The following is a 14438-nucleotide window of genomic DNA, read 5'->3' on the forward strand; positions in this document are numbered from 1 at the left end:
CTTTTTTTCTTCTTTGTAAAGCTCTGAACAGACACACTTCAGGGTGAGAGAACAGCTCAGGTTTATTCACCTAAGCTTGAGGATTTGAGATAATCTGGAGATGTAGTCAGTGTGATATTGGGCTTAAGACTAGTGCGACCCAGAAGTGGTGGCCACGTTAGCCACACAAAGCATGCAGCATCAGAGTCTGTGGTTTACTTTTCCTGTCCTAAAAGAGTGATACATTTTTTTCTCTTTCACTCTAAGAAATCTCAGGATAATGCAGGTCTCAGTTTTAGACCTGGTTTATAAAGAGGAGATAACTGCTGCAGGTTTATCTCCTCTAAGGAGCACATTTCTATATTATGTAACACCCTGAGAGGAGGAGACGGGTGGTTGTTGCCACACAGACGTCTGTCTCAACCTGCATTGCTGTGCTCGCAGGCACTGTCGGGGATCATCAGGTACACACTCACTGACACACACACACCAACACAAACACACACGTGTTTCTCTGTGTTGAACATCCTGCACCAAAGGCCGAGGACTGGGAGAGTTTTGGCTCGATCTCTGCCCTCGTTGTGTTTCCACACAGTGCTCACAGGCTCAGTCAGGCTCAGAGGACGCTGTGTGTTTAAAGATGCTGCTGACGACAGGCTGACACAAAGACATCATTATTTCATTACAGGAACACACGGCTGAGTGTGTGTGAGCTTCATCACACACACACACACACACACACACACACACACACACACACACACACATACATACACACACACACACACACACACACACACACACACACACACACACACACACACACACACACACACACACACACACACACTCACAAGGATGCCAGGTGAGTTGGATGAGCATGTTCAAACATGGTGATGGAAAATGCTCATCAGCTGTCTCTACACAAAACAACAGAGAGATAAAGTCCTCGCATCTGAGGACATCACACACACACACAGACACACTCACACACATACATTCATGGACAGGCAGAGTGTGTGTGCTCACAGTCTGTCCCACTCACACCTTTGTGTGGACTGAACACACTTCTCTCACTGTAATCATGTGTCTGCTGCTGCTGCCAGGTCATGAGGGCCTGGTCACCACAGCAGAGAGAGGAAGAGGTGGGAGAGGGGGAGAGGAGGAGGGAGTACCTGTCAGGTCCAAACATCATCAACACTCTGAACACTGGACTGCAGAGCGAGAGCTGAAGTGTCTGTTAGGAGAAAAATCTCTTCTCTCAAGCTCACACCCAAACTTGGTCCCTCACACCCTGAACTCGAGTCCCAGCTCTGTTTCAGTGACACTGTGCTGTGCAGACCTCAGGTGAACACTAACCTACCTGAGCATAGAGAGTGAAACAGCTCGACCTTGTGATAGAGAAAGAAGTGTAATACATCTGAAAACCATTAAGAGAAAATAAAACTTCCTCTCTGAGAGTCCAGGCCAAAATGCTGAGGTGTAACAAAGACCATTTGAGGTTTCTCTGCAGCTTGGTGGAGACTATTTCCTGGCAGGGTGCAGATACTTCCAGGAGGTCAGTGAGTGTGTGTCAGAAAATAGACTTTATGATGTTTTCAGATTTAGACAACAAGATCGAACTCAGCAACTCTTTTCTGGTCACTTCTGAGCTGTGGACAGGTTTATGAAGATTCCATGCATCTTTGGAACAATCAATGCAAAGAGTTTACCTTCATTTTTATTTTGTGTGTGTGTGTTTTGTAATAAATCTGTGTAAGCTGTAGGAGTTTTAATCATTATATCTGGAAAACAAATTATTAGGTTAAAAACTGACACTCTAAGAGTGTTAAATATCTAATCCTGTGGGGATTAACAGTAAATTACTGCCACGATTAGCTAAGTTTAGCATGAAGACCAAAAAATATATACGTAAAGTGCAGGGTGCAGCAGCTTCCAGGAGATAATTAAGTGTGGGTCTGTTTGGTTTTAACACAGACCGAAGAGAAAAATAAAAAAGATGATGTTTGCAGGACTTGGTCTAAATTTTAGGTCTGATTCAGTCCAGCTGTTTGTTTCTGCTTGGGCTGTTTATGCTAAGCTAAGCTAAGTTAAACTCAGCTGCTACTGGCTTCAACTTCTTATCAGCTGTTCGTTCTTTTATCCATCTCTTAACTTAAACATGGCTGTTGCAGCAGGTTTGATGTTTGCCACGGTGTGGGAGGACAGACGCAGAACTCAGAAGAGGTCACATGGTGTGCAAACAGGTTGTTTGTGTGTTTGTTTTTAACATGAATTTAGTTTGATTTTAAAGATTAACAATACAGAGATATGATGTACGCCGTAATGGGCCCTGTTTTTAACCCCATAAGCCGGAAATGACTCTGAGCTCCTTCCCGAGTCTGCTGTAGTTGTCAGATTGTCAGCACCCATGTTAGGCGTCATTTTCTCTCCTTTTGATTGATATTTTTAGAAACTGAGTACCTTGTGGATCTGATCTTTTATCAGGAAGTCTGATGCAGACTAAGTCCCCAATCTAACTCCTCTGAGGCTCAATAAACGACACGTTACTCCTCGCAGTCCTATGGGCACGAACACCGAGGTGAAACAAAGGCAGACTGTGATTTAACAAGGCTGTGGGGGGGGACTATTTCTTGGCTTGGTGCAGAAACTTCCAGGAAGTCACTGAGGTTGGCTCTGCGCTGCCAGTGAAACCACAAATGTTATTCTTAATTGTCTTTTTGTGTGGAATAAACAAACAAGATACAGCATGATGTTTAAAGAGCTGAAGAGGGACGGCTGAGGTTTCTGTTTTAACTCTTTCCGATAGGAATTATTCAGCAACAGGATGAGATTTTTAAATCAGGTTTTTACTTCTGAAAACATGGAAAGTGATGTTTTTCTGTTTTATGCCTATAAGTTTTAAAATGTTACAGACGTGTCATCCGAAGGGGCAGGCTGTCAGCATGACAGCAGACGCTTTGTTAGAGAGCAAATCTGTTTGGATTAACTATAGATTGGAGATTTACCTTTAGGAACACGCTCAATGAAATTGACACAATAATTAATCGATCTGTAGAAAAGTCCCTCTACATCAATTTTCTTAAAACCAGCAGAGTCTCGGCAGCCAAATAGATTTAATTATTTTCTTATTTTCTTTTTTGATCATTTAGCATAATTTTATTCAACCTAAAATCTGTAAATTAAACATATATTTTTTTATTTTTGATGTTACAAAAACATCCACCTGTCAGGATTTTTTTAGAATCAGACTTTGAGATATAAAGATATTTCTGACTTTCTGTCGTCATCTTGATTCTGAGATATTTCTGCTGCACCTACAACATCTGGCCAGTGGGTGGCACTTCAGGGAATGACTTACCGACATCTGATTAACTGGATAGAGCCGCGTTTCCACCAAGCAGTCTAGTTCGGTTCAGTACGGTTTGGCATGGTTGGGTCCGGTTAAGCCTGATTCTGTTTGCGTTTCCACAGCAAACTGTGCCCCCTTGTGGTAGGCGGCGTGTAAGCCGGGTGCCAAAAATCGCATCGGTTAAATAATAGCGTGACACCATAGCAGTGCGACACAGTTTACCCCGCTAATAAATCCAACGAAGAAGAAAAATGCAACACAGTAAACAAAGAGTATAGATGGAAGACATACAGCATTTCGCCCTCTCTGTGATTGGCATGTAGCTCTTTGATACAAAGTGCAATCAAGCTTTGTTTCAGAGAAGACTGTGTGCCGCCAGGAGAAATACAGCCACAGCTGTGCGGTAAGTGACGATTCTTTCGACCAATCAATGGTCTGCAGTGTGTTGCTCCACCTTCCAAGATCAGATCGGCACCAATCTTTGGCATCCCAAAGGAAGGGTGGCAAAAGTGGGAAGGCTTGTCTCGGTTATATGGGGATGTGGCCCAGGATCAGTGAGTGGAAAGGCCGTTAAATGGGTGCTGTGCTGGGATGAACAGAACTGAACTGCTTGGTGGAAACGGGGCCAAACTGATGCCTTTTTCAGTCAACACTTTCCGACCACTGGAGTGACCACGCTGCATTAAAAGATTAAAATGTGGGCAGTTAAAGGGGCTGTTTTCTCTTATTACAGGTATGAATGCTAAGCTAAGCTAAGCTAAGCTAACAAATTGCTGATTCACCTTTGTATTTATTGTTAGCTTTCCATATCTCACCCCTGAGTGTAAAATTAAACTTTTTTTTTTCCTGCACGGATTCATTTCTGCTTCAGGGAGTAGGTGAAATTTGTTGGCTGGTTGGATGTTTGTCTCTCCCCAAACTCAGAATCATTTGGTTTCAAAAAGACAAAATTCATGCATTTGATGAAGCTGTGGTTAATGGGTGCAGTAAATGACTCTGAGCACTCTTGCGTATCACTGATTGTTAACTTTCTGCAGGAATGTAAAGATAAGGAGAGGAAGAGGCGTGGACGTCCAGATTCATAGAAAAAAGGGAAATAGAGTGAAAAGTCAACTTTTTATCTCAAAGAAAAGACATGTTGTGAAACTAAAAGTTTGAATAGTTCTGGTGAAAGGAAGCAGAGGAGGAAAGAAGGAGGGAGCTGATGCAGTTTAGTAATTTGTGGTGAGGGTTGCTGCTGGGTGTGTCCACTTTCTGCAACGAAACGAGGAAGTACGAGGAGAGAAAGAGCTTCTCTCTCATCTTCAGATTACATGAGTCAAGAGGAGCATTTAGGGTGAGGGTGAGTCAGCTGCAGGATCAGACACACACACACACACACAGATGGACACAGACAGACAGACACAGTCAGGGTGCTGACCAGGACGGCTTAGAGCAAAGTTTGGTCAAGCGGTCAGCTGATATTAAATCAGAGAGATGCTGAAAAGTCTTCATTTTTTCAGACAGAGTGAGCGCTCTGTCTCCACCTTCTTGTATCTCTACATTTCTGATCGCACACTTGACATCAGCACTTTAAGAAAAGTTTTAAGACCTTTGTTTTAGAATCTTCACCTCTCCTGTTGTGTGCAGCAGGAAGCAGAACAAGTGTGAATGTGTGGAAATCATGCACTGATCCACACACACACACACACACACACACACACACACACACACACACACACACACACACACACACACACACACACACACACACACCCCTCCCTTCCTACAGGACAGGACAGACACTCATCTCTGACTCACACACACACACACACCTCTTCCTCTCCATCAGACCTCTGCTGATGAAGGTTTTTGTCACAGGGGGGCCGAGTGTCTCACTCTAACCCAGGTGTGTGAAGGTGACACATCTTTACTCACTCTTGTGCAACCAGCAGAATTTAAACCAACAGGACTTTGGAGTCGCTTCAACACAAGTCCCAAACTTTCTGCAGGGTGTTCATCACACAGTGGGACGTCAGCTGATCTCAGAGTGGCTTTAAATCACTCTCAGAGTGACAGAAACTGCACACTGATGGGTGATGTGAGTGTGCAAGCAGCTGCATGCAGGCAGAGCCCATTAAACCCAGTTTTATGTCACTGAGTGTGGGCCAAGTCCTGTCTAATGCTGCTGAGCCCCCCGCCCCTCTGCACGACATGAGCACAGACAATAGCCCTGTGTCTGCCTGTGTGTGTGAGTGAGAGACAGAGTGTGTGTGTGTAGGATCAGCCCTCCTGTCCCACTAGGCCTGAATCACATCCTGGCCCACAGAGTTTTGCCCAGCCCGGCCCAGCTCAGGCAGCAGGGGAACACAGAGAGCCGGGGGCCTCCCTGCAGTCAGACCCCCTCCTCCCAAAACAAGCATGAAGTGGACGCAGAGACAAAAGCTGCAGCGAGGACTCCTGCCTGAAACCACTCTGAGCTCTTATCTAACAGGAGTTTGAGAAGTTTTCTCCTCTCAGGAACATGCTCAGCTCTCTGCAGCTCTGCAGACATCAACACATGCACCACCTCCCTCTCACTCTCTCTGACCCTGCAGCCTGTCACTGCCCATCAGTTCAAAGAAAAGCTGTGCAGAGACAGAGCAGGAGGAGAAGTCACCTGGCTGAAGCACATGAGGCAGTCTGCACTCATTCATTCCATCTGTGACTCACCTATGGACACCAGCTTGATGTTCTCCTTGTCCAGGAACTCCAGCGCCACCGACACGTTCTCCAGCTGCATCTGGCGGAAGGTGGGCCTCTGGTTGTACTTTCTCAACATCTTCTTCTGAGACAGGACCTCCAGGAGCCCGATGAGCCGCAGCCCGTCGCTCAGGTCCGTCTGCAGATTCCCGATCCTCTTGTTGACACATTTCAGGTGCTCGTTACACCAACGCGTGAACGTGTTCTGCTGGATCTTCTTCCACGGCGCGTCTTCGGCCAGGTCCTTCTCCGTGGCGGGCATTTCTGTGTCCTTGTCCGCTGAGAGAGCGTTGGAAGCGGGCGCGGCGCTCTGGTGGAGCCGGGGGTGTGATCCGCTCATTTTTATGGGCTCGGCTGTCTCTCGGTTCGCTGGCTGCTTTCTGGGTGGAGTCTCTGAGCTTTGCGTGGCCGCTCCCTCTCGCTCCCTCTCTTTCTCGCTGTGTGTGCTGTCTGTGTCTGAGGGGAAGAGCAGAAGAAAGAAGGAGAGAACATGAGAGAGACTTATAGCCCGGAGACAGAGATTCTGCTGAGAGGAGGAGGAGGTTCAGGCAGAAAGGGAGTCACTCTGGATCAAACTGATGATATGTTTGCATGTGAGACACTTTTTCATGTCCAGAAAACAATGAGTCACGCTTGACTCAGAGTGAAAGATGGTAGCCATTAAGCTCAGACTAACTGGAGCTGTGGGGGAGACAGAGATCTCCTCCCTCTATGCGTACTCTTTAACTCTGAGAGCAGGGATACAGTCCACTGTGATGCCTGCATACCTCAGGGAGGGATGGACTCTCTTTCTCCTGATGGTTCACATGTTTCAGAGTTTTAAATCTGCAGGAAAAGTTTCTTCTGCATCACTTTCTGAACCCAAACCCTCCCTCCTCATCCTCCTCTTCATCCCCACATGTCAGCAGTGATGCTCTGACTGTCACATCCTCCATCAGACTTCTTTTAAGAAATGATCTCATCTCGTGTTCATGTTTCTGCTCCCCAGAGACAGAGAGAAATAAACATCTGATCTGTCTGCAGGGACCCGAGGCTCCTCATAAGGTCACGTCTTTCTGTTTGTGTGTGAAAGCAATACACACATGAGTTCTCATGTACAGAGCCTAAATCTGTGCCTCAGTTCAGTGTGTGTGCAGTCTTAACTTCACACAGGTTACACTGAGTCTCTGACCTCAGATCTTGTCTATTGTTCCTCAGCAGAGTCAGGTGTTTCACACAGACTGATATCAGTCCTGTCACTGAGGGAAAAAATTTAATTTGGTATTCTGACAGGGGATTTGGTGTGAACTAGTTGTAAATTGATTGTTTGTAAATTTGGAAGAAGAATCATCTTGGTCAGCTGTTTAGAGATAACTCACCTTTGACAATCTAATACCACAAATACCACAACGAATGTCTACCAGATACTGTTTGACTACTGGAGCAACTTTAGTGGACAGTCAGGGAACCGCAGTTTTTTTTTAATTTTTTAATTTAATTTTTTTTTATTACACACACACACACACACACACACACACACACACACACACACGCACACACACACACACACACACACACACACACACACACACACACACACACACAAAACAACAAAAAGGGAACTTTGCCATTAGGACATGCAAGGAATAGCAACTTGATTCTTTATTTTCTGAACTTTTTTGATAGTAATGACATGTTGGACTTTCAAAAACCTACCACTGATATTTGAATAAACATGTAATCCGTCAACTTTATCAAAAGTAGCATGTTATCAGAACCTCAAACATGAAGAATATTCAAGATTATGAAAACAAATTTCACATTTTGTTTTTCCTTGTGGTAAAAAAATGGTTGTGTGGTGGTTCTGTCTTTGTTCCCTGATCTGTTCTGTCTGTGCTGCTGGTTCATTCAGGGGAACTCCAAAACATCACAAGTGTCCCCTTCAGAGAGAAAAAGGCTCCAGCTTCAAGAATCTTCAGCAGACAGACAGCTTGACATTTCATGAAGTTACCAGGAAATCTGCATCATGATGATTAAAATGTGAGAGTAGTTAACTGTCAGTTAGTTCTAATGATGGCAGACTCAGGGTTAATTACAGGAAATGTAGATTTTTTTAAAGTAAAAAAAAAATACTGACTCATTTCAGAGACTAAAAGTCACAATATTTCCACTGCTGCTCCAGAAATATAACATTAATACGTCTTCATGCAGTGATACTTTAACATGTCACACTACTCATGTGAGATCACATGTGGAAATTCTTCTTCTTCTGCATTTATAAATGTAGCTGAACATATGTTTATGTGCATACTTCTTCTGTGAGAAACAGATCAGAGACAAGCAGAGATGTGACTCTGCAGCTTTTGACTAAATAAGGAGCTCAGTGCCAAGAGCCACAGTGTGTGTGTGTGTGTGTGTGTGTGTGTGTGTGTGTGTGTGTGTGTGTGTGAGTGTGTGTGTGTGTGTGTGTGTGTGTGTGTGTGTGTGTGGTAAGGGTGTATATGTGTCTGGTCAAGGGAGAATCTGAAGAATGCCCCTCACCCCCATAACAACCCCGAGAGCCCCCCCCCGCCTTAATAACCCCCCCAATAAAAGAGCTTCATTAATGCACACACACACACACACACACACACACACACACACACACACACACACACACACACACACACACACACACACACACACACTGGCAGCAGCTTGTTTTAACATTCTCTGCAGGTTTGTTTGAATCAATAGGACAGACTCAGACATCCTAGAGAATCCCTAAGATGTGCAATTTGCCCCGTTCACAGATTTTATTACTCATGAACTCACCACAGCAGCTAAATGATTTAAAAATCAAAATAAAATGTTTTGCAGGATGAAAAGAAAGAAAGAAAAAAGACCGAAACAAAAAAGTTTGTCATAAAGAGGAGGCAGCGTTAAGTCTCCCCTACTCAATTGTTCAGGGAGTTTCTATTGTTTGAGAGGAATTTGTCAAACAAACAGGAGACACACAGTCAGGGTGGGTCAGAGGGAGCTGAGGACACGTTACACTGAGTCAGACTGAGCTGTTCCTCTGCCTCCATCTAGCGTTCACTGATGATACTGCAACCACCAGCTCCTCCCTTTCTGCTCCTCTGCTTTTTTTTTTAATCAACACTTTTTTTCTGTCTGCATCTACTGTAAGACTTTCTGCTCGTTCTTACTTTTTAGATGATTTTAATAATGGTTAAATCTACCAAACATATCTGTAGAATGCCTATTAATGTTTTCTTATCCCCCTGAAGGCAGGATCTAAAGTTACCCTTCTGTCAAAGCAAAGGCCCAGAAAACAAACAAAAAAACTCTTTATTGATTGTCATCAGGGATGACAGAAAAGCTGCAAATAAATAAGAGACCCTTTATATTAAATTTTATTTTCAGAAAAAAATCCAGCTTTTATCATGAATATTTGTAAGTTTTAATCTGTTTGAAAACACAAGGTCTTTCTTTCTTTCTTTCTTTCTTTCTTTCTTTCTTTCTTTCTTTCTTTCTTTCTTTCTTTCTCCCTTTCTTCCTTACATACCTTACCACCTTACTACCTACCAAGTAACCTTCCTATCTACTATCCTACTACCTTTCTCCAAACTTGCTTGTTCTTCCCTGCCTCTTTCCTTCATTCCTTCCTTCCTTCCATCCCAAATACCTTTGTTCCTTCAAACCTGCCATAATACCTGTCTTCCTTCTTTCCTTCACACCTCCTTCCATACAACCTCCCTTCCTTCCTCCCTTACTTTCTTTATACTTCTCTCAATACCTTCCTTCCTTCCCTCCCTCTTCCTTCCTTCATACCTTCTTACATACAACCTTCCTTCCTTCCATCCTTCATACCTCCTTCCATCCAACCTCCCATTCTTCCTCCCTTACTTCCTTTATACTTCTCTCAATACCTGCCTGCCTTCCTTCCTTCCTTCCTTCCTTCCTTCCTTCCTTCCTTCCTTATACCTCCCTCAGTACCCTCCTTTATTTGTTCCTTCATACTTCCCTGAAAACCTCTTTCTTCCTTCTTTCATACCTCCCTGGCTACATTCCTTCCTTCCTTCCTTCCTTCCTTTCTTCATACTTACCTTACATCCTACTTCACATCCTACTTTTCCTCAAAGACTTACCTTCCTTTAAAACCTTGCTCCTTCCCCACCTCCCTCCCTCTCTCTAACCTACTAACCTCTCTCCCTTTCTGCCCTCTCTGTCTTTTTTTTATCTTGACTCTGTGTTAATGAGTGTGATGAAGGAGTCTGAGGTCTCTCTGTCTGTGTACAGTGATCTGGATCCTCTCTGAGCCCTGTATAGAGATTACTTCCTCCTTGCTGAAAGCTGCCCCCTGAGGATGGTACATCTCTGATTATAAAAGTTCAGTTACGTAAGAGAGAGCCAGAACACAATATGTCATTAAAAAGGACTAAAGCAGCTCCATGTCGACTCACAGAGAGCCTGTGGACTCTGATCCAAACAGCTGGAGGACTCAGTTATAAACTTTAATCCACGTCAGGAACTTCAGCCAACACTAACAGAGAGAGAAACAGACCAACGAGCTTCATTTCCTGGATCAACGAGAAGCTCGCTGAGACGAGGAAAAGTTTGGAGCTCAAGTTCAAGTTTCTGTGTGTTAGTGAGTCATGAAGTCATGAGAAAATCAGTCAGATGTGAGCTCCTGTAAGAGATTCACTGAGAGACGCTTTACTCTCTGTTAAAGCTTCTGTGAGGAGCTTTCTGCAAGGGTGGATATGGCGCCCCCACTGGACAAAGTGGTACATTATTAGATAATTAGATAGGTAGGTGTATTAAATTAAATTCAATTAGGATAAATTAAATTAAATTAGATCAGATTATATAAACAGGATTATCTGGCAGTGAAACCAGAGTCAAACCAGAACCACCCTGAGCTACAAACAGCTCTTCATCATCATCACCCTCACCACACCCAAGGCATCAGAGCCTGCAGAGGAAGTGTGATGAGCTCTGCACGCTCACTGCTAACCACACACACACACACTCATACACACACACATACACACACACATAGGGTGATGTGTGGTGAGAGTGAGTCAAACACTCAGATTGCAGCATAGTTCTGGCTTTCCCCCTATGTTCTGTGGCCAGCGGCTATATAAATGTAAGTGTGTGTGCGTGTGTGTGTGTGTGTGTGTGTGTGTGTGTGTGTAGGATGGCACTTGCTGGGTAAGGCAGTCGTCTGAGGAGTGTCAAATGAGGACACATTTCGGTTTTTGTGTTCTCATCTCCCCACACCTCGGATGTTCTGTGTAATAACCCTGCAGAGTCAGTAAACATCAGGAGAGCGTGCACGCGCGCACACACACACACACACACACACACACACACACACACACACACACACACACACACACACACACACACAGGTTGCTCCGCTGTGTTTTTGAGACACTTGACAACCTCAAAATGAAAAGGAAAATGTTTTTAACAATGCTGTAATGTTTGAGGGCCACAGACTTTCAAACTTTCAAAATAAGGGCGCAAACTTCCTCTGAAACTGTTTGAATTCATTGCTCCTCATTAGATCCACCTGAAGCATTCATGACCACCATACAAACATCTTCAGACACTGACAGTCTCTTTTTGCAGCTCTAATAAGAACAATTTTCACCATTAACTCTGAAACATACATGTCACTTCAGTCTGCAGAACATTCTCAGCGTGCAGGATGATCAGACCATCCTTTCATCTGTATCAACCATTAAGCATGCAGCTCAGTGTGATGTTCTCTTATTTAACTATTCCTTTAAGTGTTTTTTCATTCCTCTCTAATGTCTGTATAATGGCTGTTTGGCACTGACCACCCTTCAGGATAAACAAGATCAGCTGGATCTTGGATTTAAATATTTTAATGATGCATGAAAAAAAACATTACTGTTAGAATCTTGTTGAAAGCAGCTCTAATGACCCTCATGATGTGACGAATGTTGCTCCAGATATCATTCTATATCTATTTTTGTTTCATCCACTTTGTACGCTTTCATTGTCATATTGCACGCTGTATCGTTGAGCACCCTGACTACATAACATTGATTTTTGTCTCTTCATCATTTCCGCATCCTTAGTTTTCTCAATGCAAAGAACAAAAGTGTTTTAAAGAGGATTTATAAAAAAATGTTGGGTAAATAGGTTTCAGAAAGTTTTCTGTTTGCGAGAAAGAGATAGAGGAGATTTTTCTTTATTAACTCTTATTCTTACAAACAGCTTGACTTAATCTTGATTCTTTGGTCAACCAAACATTGACCAAATATTGATCATTCTAGATTTTAGAAACGTCTCCATCATGACCCGAAGTTGCTTTATCTTCTAGTTTCTGGACTCAGACACCTGATTTTAGATCCTTATGTCCCAAAACACACCCAAACTCCAGGACCAGTTTTCCACACTTTGGCGGAAAATGACTAAATCCTGCAAAATCTGCAGAAAAAAAGTCATAAGGCATTTTAATGAGACACCTCTATTAATAAGAAATATGTAGTCTTGATAATAAGCCCTTAAGTGTCACATTAAAGGGTATATGAGTATGGAGGACTTTTTTTTTTTTTTAACTTATTTTTGTCTGTCTATTTTGCTTTTTCTTGTCTTCTTGTCTTTTCTCCATTTTAAAATAATTATTAATATCATGTTTATATTTCTTTGATGTGGCATTTCTTCAGATGCTGTTCATCTTGTTTGTTATAAATCAGTGTGAATGTTGCTTCATAAATAAACTTGTTGATGACATTAACCATCAGAAACACTTCAGCTCCTTCTTTTATCCAACATAAACAGTATGAAGCGCGCAGGTAAAACACACCTTTAACACGCCAGTTAACCTTGCTAACACACACACACACACACACACACACACACACACACACACACACACACACACACACACACACACACACACACACACACACACAGGCTGAACCTTCAGTCCCTCAGTCGGTGTGAGACCTGCTCCCGGCGGCGGAGGGCGCACGCGTCCGCCGCTCTGCCCCCCGGTGCAGAGCTCCTCAGTCCGTGTTTTACCTTATTTGGTGAGGAGCCCCTAATTGTTGCACCGGAGAGATGCTGCTGCAGTGCACGACTCGTGCTCGTGCGCTGGCACATAAACAAACTTTATGTGTCAGAAAGAAGAGATGGAGGAGCTGCTGCGCCAGACATCCAGGACAGGTTCCCTTCACCTGCCTCTCTAACACACCCTGACCGCACACACTCACACCTCTTTGACTACAGCGCTCACTCCACACACTGTTAGGAGGAGAGAGCGTGAGGTGTGGCCGCAGCAGACCACCCGGGGAGAGGTCCGGACAGTCCGGGACTCTGTCTCCCGGCTCTGCAGTCCTCCCCGGTCCAAACACTCCTACAGAGCTCCAAACTGAACCATACAGTGAGCACACTTTATGACACACACTTACATCCCACACTCACACACACATGTTTAGAAACCAGAGAAAGTTCAGCCTGAGTCTAGTTACTCACATGTGCTCTGGTCCTCCGCTGCTCCGCTGTCTCTGCTCCGTCAGTGCGCTCAGCAGCCTGATCTCCCTCCCTCTCTCTGCTCTGCTCTCAGAGGGTGTGTTCACGCTGCACCGGGGTCCCGGTCCTTCCTTCCCACGCACGGTGCTGTCCCAGTGAGGGGGAAACGGGCGCAGTGGTGTTACTGGTGCTGTGAAGGAAAGAGAGAGAGGTATTCCTCCGCTGGTCCTCTCTCACCGAGAGCCTTAATTGGTCAACTGGAGAAACATGAAGAGGAGCAGGGGGTGTTTCTCTCTCTCTCTGCCTCTTTTTTTACAGGGATGACGTCATGACCGCACCTTCAGGTTTATGGGATGATGTGAGCGGCTCGTGCTGTGCCCAGATCCCCCCCAACCTATTCTAATTCTCTGGAGATGTGTATGCAGACATCCTCATCTTCTTGTGTGTGTGTGTGTGTGTGTGTGTGTGTGTGTGTGTGTGTGTGTGTGTGTGTGTGTGTGTGTGTGTGTGTGTGTGTGCTCTCTCCAGCTGAGCATTGGCTCAGGAAACAGGAATGTTCGGCCTCTGCCATGCCCTCTGCTCACAGTTCATCTGTCTGCTGGGAGGATGGAGGGGGGAGAGGTGAGGGGTGAGGGAGGAGAGGGAGAAAGAGGGAGGTTATGGTGAGGCTGAGATGATTTTAACCTTTAAGGAAAGTAGAACATTAAACTTTTGGCTGGATGGGACTCATTCAGCGACATTGCAGACACAGGGGCACCTTAAGGTCTACACCTACCATGTAACCAGAAAGTCACCCTATGGTTCACCCTATGGATATTTTATGTAATTAAATATTTTTTTAATCAAAAAAATTCTACACACAACACCCTATAATGACAATATGACTTTTTTATTTTTGAAAATTTATTAA

General features: G+C 44.2%; 1 protein-coding gene across 4 annotated transcripts in view; it reads right to left on the reverse strand.

The window, feature by feature from the left end:
* flna (filamin A, alpha (actin binding protein 280)) overlaps window positions 1-13770 on the reverse strand; it is a 51532-nt gene extending 37762 nt beyond the window's left edge. For all 4 annotated transcript variants that reach the window (XM_074682289.1, XM_074682287.1, XM_074682288.1 and 1 more), the window contains exons 1-2: window positions 13532-13770; window positions 6023-6508 (exon numbers count right to left, since the gene is read on the reverse strand). In XM_074682289.1, the coding sequence (XP_074538390.1) occupies window positions 6023-6392 (370 nt within the window). In that variant the 5' untranslated portion in view covers window positions 6393-6508; window positions 13532-13770. The remainder of the gene's footprint in view (window positions 1-6022; window positions 6509-13531) is intronic.
* Window positions 13771-14438: the final 668 nt, after the last annotated feature.

The sequence above is a fragment of the Halichoeres trimaculatus genome, unplaced genomic scaffold (assembly GCF_033239565.1).
Source record: "Halichoeres trimaculatus isolate MK-OKI-2021-1 unplaced genomic scaffold, fHalTri1.1 fHalTri1_scaffold_11, whole genome shotgun sequence".
Taxonomy (NCBI): Eukaryota; Metazoa; Chordata; class Actinopteri; order Labriformes; family Labridae; genus Halichoeres; species Halichoeres trimaculatus.